Below are 6735 nucleotides of genomic sequence, written 5' to 3' on the forward strand. Positions count from 1 at the left end.
ACCACCCTCTGACTGGTCTAGCAGTTATTTATATGATTTCGTAAGGGTCCAACAAAATCATAGAGACCTTAGTTTTACGAAGTTTAACGGTAGATTAACAAGGCATCTGCAAGGGTGATTACTAATTACCATGCTAAAAAATAACATCGCCATACTACTAGCCTCTAATTGCTTTAACAGAGTTTTTAACTGAACGAAATCACTCGGTGCTTAGCACTTATCAACCTATAACAGGAGTAGGAAACCTTTCATATGAAGCGTGCCAGTTTACTAATAATGTCAAAATATCAACAACTCGCCTGCCAAACATTTTTTTAAGGCATTTATTTGCATTTTCTTAAGTTGATGCGCGTCAAATTATCTCGCGGGCCAGGAGTTGCCGACCCCTGCCCTATAACCACGATTTTATTTGGCACGTTTATTGAATCACAATTTTATTGAAAAGCCTACCACAACGATTATATCAAATTGCACACCTTTAAGTATGAGTAGTTAACAGCAGAAAATAATCCCGATATTTGCATAAGATAATGGGACTGTAAAAACCACTTGGAACACCCATGGAATACAAATTACGAATGTCACAGTTGGCATATGAACAAAAAATTCGCAACTAATGCGACAATATAGTCAAATGCTTCCCTGTAAAACGCTTCTGGAGTCGCTGACACAAACTACTTTCTGTAAAATATCATGGAATTGCTGAAATTACCTAAAATGCAACCTTCCAAAGCACAGGCAAGAAAGATTTGTAGAATATCTAACGTAAATGAAAGTCAATACAAGCAAATAACGGCACATATAGCACATGAGTTTCTTCGAAAAACGCCCCTGAAATTATTTAACGATTATATATAATGGTTGTAGAATTTTTACAATACGCAAAAGAAACGAGTACATTTAAATTTTTCCACAACCCGCTGCCAAGAATCTTTTTTTCAAAAGTGATCACTTTTCCTTGATGATGTCTTGCTTAAACTCAAGTTGTGTTGATTCTTTCAGTGATTCAGCATACATTTCATGACGAGCTGTTGCCTGATTGCATGGAGAGCAAAGTGTGATGATGAATAAACAATAAAAATATCCTTAGTTGAGCAAGAAACTATGTAAGATGAAACAAAACGTTTCTGTAATCTCCTCTTGAATATTCTTTGGTATTCCTTAATGATAGTTTCTTTCCTTTTTTGTCAGTGGACGAACACGCAAAACAACTATGTCGTTGTCCATCTTCCATTGCCTTTAATATGCTTTATTTAGTTTAACTTTTAGTATGCTGTTTAGAACATCGTTCTTATTTCTGACCTAATCAAAATCGACTGCCCTACACTCAAATGCTCATTGAAGCTGGCAGGTTGAAGTAATTTTAACTTGGTGAACAGGTCAGACTGAAACTTGTAATTCACTTAAAATTACCGTAAGCTATCATCCATCATTTAATTAATACCTGTTCCCTTTCAGTTTAACTATGTACGGTAGTACCTGTAACTTCAAACTGCATATTACAGTACAGTACTGTACATGTATTATTTGTAAATAACTCACAATTAACTTTTACTCTCTCTCACAATACTCATTAAGTCCAGTCGAAAAACTTGTATGATATTGTCTAACTTGTAAATATCAGTGTACTCCTATACGAATTACCTTTGACTCAGGCTTTGAGACTAAACTTAACTTCCCTTTTCCTGGTGAAAAGACACAGTTGCTTCATACTTGTATGCGTACAACCATACTGTATGCTGTATGCACACTTCAAATTGATTACAAAGAGAGCTGTCTAAACGCCAGGATATCGCGAATTCTTCTAATAGGACATTTTTGTACCGGAGACAATTGCAGTTGTATTGACTATAACCCATCTTATCTCAAAGACCATTTCAATCATTATGTTGTTATCATTATCTGCTTGATATTCTTTTCACACCTTGTTATTCCACTACACAAGAACCTCCCTTTCGGCTGTGCATATGTATTATGTATGCTTTCTGATTACGCCTATGTTTCACAGGATAACATGCAATATATCAATGTCAAACGAATCTATTAGGACTTACTCTAAACATCCACTTATCAGATATTTCTTGGCATAAATTTAAATCCACTGATGTCACCAGAAGACCATCCTGTGTTCGTGATAAGCCAGGAGTTCTTGTACCATCAGGAGCAGCAACATAACTTGAGCCTGTCACATTTGGTCATGGCATCAATTAGTAGAAAAAAGTGATACTTGAGTTGGTGTGTAAATAATATACAGGTGCAGCAAACAAAGCATAAATAAATTTGATTATCACTATGTAACAAAAAAAAAAAAATTCTTTGTCCTTGGGAAATAATTGCTATATTCTGTTTGCTTATGCCGAAAAAACATGAAAAATCTTAGTTATACCACCATAACTTCGGTTGTTGAATCTTTACAGATTTTTTAATTCTATCGCCATTATTAAAAGTGTGGTATGGCTCGCCGTGGTTGCAAGTACTCAGCAGATTCCTTCTGCTATGTGTGTGGTGAGTTCTTTGCAAAAAAAGCAAAAAAGCACTGTCTGGAGAGTTGCAGGCATGCGAAAGAAGCCTATCATGCATACTTTCGCATGCCAGTCGGTGACCAAGATAAACATTGGGCACCACACGTCATGTGCGAATACTGCCGTCGTACTCTAGAAGGTTGGTTTAGGGGAGAGAAGAGGGCAATGCGTTTTGCTATCCCCTGTGTCTGGCGTGAGCCCACAAACCATCTCACAGATTGTTACTTCTGTATGGTGGATCCAAGCAAACGACGGAAGGGAAAGAATGCACCTTCCATCAATTACCCTGACATTCCATCATCTATTGCACCTGTACCCCATAACACGACTGACATGCCTGTGCCATAACCACCCTTGAGAGATGAACATTTTGTAGCAGATGCACTCTCTACAGATTCAGAAACGGATGCATCAGTTGCTTATCTTCAACACCGAGTTGGCAGTGAAAGGTGTCCCTACTACCCCAACCAAGAAGACATGAACGATCTTGTCAGGGAACTGTCATTGACAAAGTCGAATGCTGAGCTACTCATTTCCAGACTAAAGCAATGGGACTTACTGGATGAAGAAGATGAAGTGAAGCGACTGATAAATTCCATAAATTTTCCAGAGATGCTGTCTGAGGTTGAACGGAGAGCTTGGACTTCTTTCGTTTCTGTAGTTAACGGGTTCCTGGGCAATCACAAGGCAGAGAATTACAGGGAACTTGTCGATGAACTTGTGGATGCGTATTGGAAGATGGGATGCAGGATGTCGCTGAAACTACACGTACTACATGCTCATCTTGATGAATTTAAGGATAACATGGGGGACTACTCAGAAGAACAAGGTGAAAGATTTCATCAAGATATCAGGTATTTTGAGGAACGCTATCAAGGACAGTACAACGAAAATATGATGGGGGACTATATATGGAACTTTTTACGTGAAAGTGAACTCACATATCGTCGCCAATCTCGAAAAAATGTTTCTTTGTGATTAAGTTATAAGTTTTGAGTGCTTTAAGTGACAGCGTAGGTTTGCTCTGTAATAGTTTTGAATAAATACCTATAGCACCAGACCTTAAGGCTTTTGTCTCGTGTTTGTGTAGCAAAATCGCCTTGCATACATGTGTTTTTCTTCTTTATGTAATTTTTTAGAAATAGATTCTGGAAACAACATTTTCCGTTATTATTTCATTATGACAAAGCCAACAACAACAACTAAAATTAGATTTAACTCCATTCTATTGATTCAAAAAATATAGTGGGAGCAAAGGCATTAAAAAAGCAAAACTAGTCAAAAAATTCCAATAAATTAATTTCATAAAGTCAGAACCAAAGTTTTAACTTTTTGAATGCTCATTTTTATTGATTTAGACCATACTAAATCAGAAAATAATAGTTTTAACCCATGGACAAATTTTGTGTTACATGGTAATTATATAACAAACGCAATTGGTTTACCGTAAAAGTGTCCAAAGTCTTTGTGAGCGGGCTTTCCATCACCAGAAGTGAATTCATTTGGAAACGTTTCCTGTAAGTTGTAACATTATTTCCTCTTTCAATCAGTAGTAGTGAAAATGGTATAGCACAACAAAACTAATCCCAAGTAGCACCCACTGTTCCAACTCGATTGATAGCACAGGAGTAGTAATGATTGGCAATAGCAGCACATCGAGCTTCAATTGGCCACATAGGCTCAGATAACGCACCAACAGTTGCAGAAGGGTTGAAAACAATTTCAGCACCATTGACTCCATACATCATCCTTCATCGAAATGAAGCACTTGGTAGTGAGTTTACACAGTTCAATTTTACTTTAAGAAATTAGAACCAAAACACTAACCAATTTAGTGGGTGATGTCGGCCATAGCATATATTTATCGCAATTTTTCCATACACAGTCTGAAATACTCTGTGTCCTGTATTTCCTTCCATGTAATAAGTGGACTGTAAATCAGAAGTTACCCAACTTTCTTTAAATTTATCTAATGTAAACAATGCATTGAAAATGTGAAAAACAAAAAAATTGAGTGATTTATGTGGTACATGAAACCGCTATTAACAAAAAAATTCTAATCGTCCAACAAGTTATACCTCGTTAAAGTCACCAACACGGGGAATGTGATTTTTACGGGTTTTTCCGAGAACAACACCAGTATTGGAAATTACAACTGCGGTGTTCCATAAAGTTCCCCCATGAGCTCCATCTCGTTCCAAAATTGGTGATATAATTACCATGTTATACCGTTTCGCCATCTTACAAAAGAGAAACATTTTTCAAAGAATTGAAAATAAATAACCAATCAATAATAATTCAAATTGTATACAATAGGAGCCAAACATGTCTATGATGGCATATTAAACATTACAAAACAATCATGAAACAGTAGTCAGCAACCTAATAAGATGACTTTTGCAAGCCTTTAAAAAGATATCTGATGCATGATGTTTTATCAGGTATTGTCAACTTTCAACAGTTCATTGTTATTTCCTCATTCATACCTCTTGACAGTATTTAGTAGTTGGACCATCTTCTGCAGATTCAGCAAAATCAGTCCAAGGTACTTTCTCGCGAGTGCAGAATGCAAAGGGCATTGCTAAAAGAGAAAACAACATCATAATATTATTATCAATACCTAGAACCAGAAGTTTAGCAAAAAACAACCATAAGTATTAACAAAAAATACCAAACATTAATACATTTTATGAATAACGGTTTTACCAACCATTGCAAACTACAACTACCTGTAGGTAGACGTAATATGAAAAAGTTTAAGAAAATAACATACTCCAAGCTTCCTGAAAGCATAGAATGTTTACACCACAATGAGAAGCAACATCAGCTATATCTCCAATTCTTTTATGGAATGCATCAACCTGTTTTGGTACGCCAGCACTTCAGTATTTACCAGTAAATGCTCAGTAAAATGATAAGGAGCCTTTCGCAAACACGTAAGACTCACCTGATCCTTTACAGGAGCGTTTGTGGGCAAGACAATTTTATTTTGTATGAGTCCGATTCTTATTCTTCTGGGCTTTGATGTTGTGCCTGGCATTTCATATCCTGCAAGCTCAAATCCCAAATTTTCATTTCGTTCTTTTGCATTTTCAGAAAATTCAAGCTTTCTATAAAACAGCAGCTAAATAAAACATGAGTTTAATATCATGCATTGTAGATTAAAAATCACATATAGTATAAAAGTTAGCAACAGAATAAAAAGGATAAGTCTTTTAAAAATCTAGAAAGTTTAGGCTAACAAAGAATTGGTATAACAGCATGCGGTTTAACAACAAATTATACAAAATCATGGAAGCCAGAAAATATATCATATTGTTTTTATATTCCACAAAAAATTAAATTTGAAAACCCACTTGCACTGCTTGCCATACAAAATCCGTTGTACTTCAGCTAGCTCTTCACTTGGAATATATTTTTCCAGACATTTTTCGATGTTCTCAAACTCCATATTATTAACTAATATAAACTGTAATAACTTATCAAATTATTTTGTTCAAACACTTCTTTTATAAATCTGCAAACACAAATCACTGAGAAATAATTAATCAATACATACATATTTCTATTATTTTATTTAAGTCTTAACTGTATAGTCTTTGCTAAAATACTAGTAGTTAAATTGCATTTTGTATTGTTTTCATTAAGTCATTCAAAGTATGCATTTTCGTTTTGAGAGTGATTATTTCAAAAAACAAGGATTATTGTACATCAAAAAAATTTTATGCGTATAACAACTTTTAAGCTGTAAAACTTAGAAAATACGTAAGCATTTAATGATGGTTTACTGTTTAAGCAAGTTTTGCTTCCTCTCTTCAGTGACCAAATACAATCTTCCAAAGTTCAATTATGGAATTGGTGTTACCAGACAAAAAATTGCTTTCAAGTCCATTTGCTTTAAATTAAGCTTGCTATTTAAGCTCAGTAACTTGAAAGAACCAACTGAGTTACTTCAGGTTATGCAAGGTAGGTTACATTAAATAAATATTCACTGAGATCGATGAAGTTGCTTCACTTTAACTGAAATTTCCAGTAGTCTTGCTTCTTAAAATGTCTGATTGTGCTATTGAACCAGCAGAAACCGAGTGCTAGTTTAGTTAGAATATTGAATATTAAACAGTGGCATGTTGAATATCGAGCTCAATTGAAAACGGAAATTTAAAGTTTGGATATCATGTTCGTAATACAGTACTGCGTAAGCATTTAAGCTTAC

General features: G+C 35.2%; 1 protein-coding gene across 1 annotated transcript; it reads right to left on the bottom strand.

The window, feature by feature from the left end:
- Positions 1 to 417: 417 nt before the first annotated feature.
- LOC143461642 (beta-ureidopropionase-like) lies at positions 418 to 6068 on the bottom strand. The gene is made up of 10 exons (XM_076959445.1): positions 5879 to 6068; positions 5470 to 5632; positions 5296 to 5383; positions 5009 to 5103; positions 4601 to 4762; positions 4350 to 4453; positions 4124 to 4271; positions 3968 to 4037; positions 2055 to 2182; positions 418 to 1035 (listed from the first exon to the last, which is right to left on the bottom strand). The coding sequence occupies exons 1-10, from the start codon at positions 5971 to 5973 to the stop codon at positions 949 to 951; spliced, it is 1140 nt and encodes a 379-aa protein (XP_076815560.1). The 5' UTR covers positions 5974 to 6068; the 3' UTR covers positions 418 to 948.
- Positions 6069 to 6735: the final 667 nt, after the last annotated feature.

This window comes from Clavelina lepadiformis, chromosome 1 (genome assembly GCF_947623445.1).
Source record: "Clavelina lepadiformis chromosome 1, kaClaLepa1.1, whole genome shotgun sequence".
In the NCBI taxonomy this organism is placed as follows: Eukaryota; Metazoa; Chordata; class Ascidiacea; order Aplousobranchia; family Clavelinidae; genus Clavelina; species Clavelina lepadiformis.

Coding starts and splice junctions, on each gene's coding strand:
- LOC143461642 (XM_076959445.1), bottom strand. CDS start 5,973: ATGGAGTTTGAGAACATCGAAAAATGTCTGGAAAAATATATTCCAAGT. Junction 4,763..5,008: donor CTACTAAATACTGTCAAGAG/GTATGAATGAGG, acceptor CTCTTTTGTAAG/ATGGCGAAACGGTATAACAT. Junction 4,454..4,600: donor GTGTTGGTGACTTTAACGAG/GTATAACTTGTT, acceptor TCTGATTTACAG/TCCACTTATTACATGGAAGG.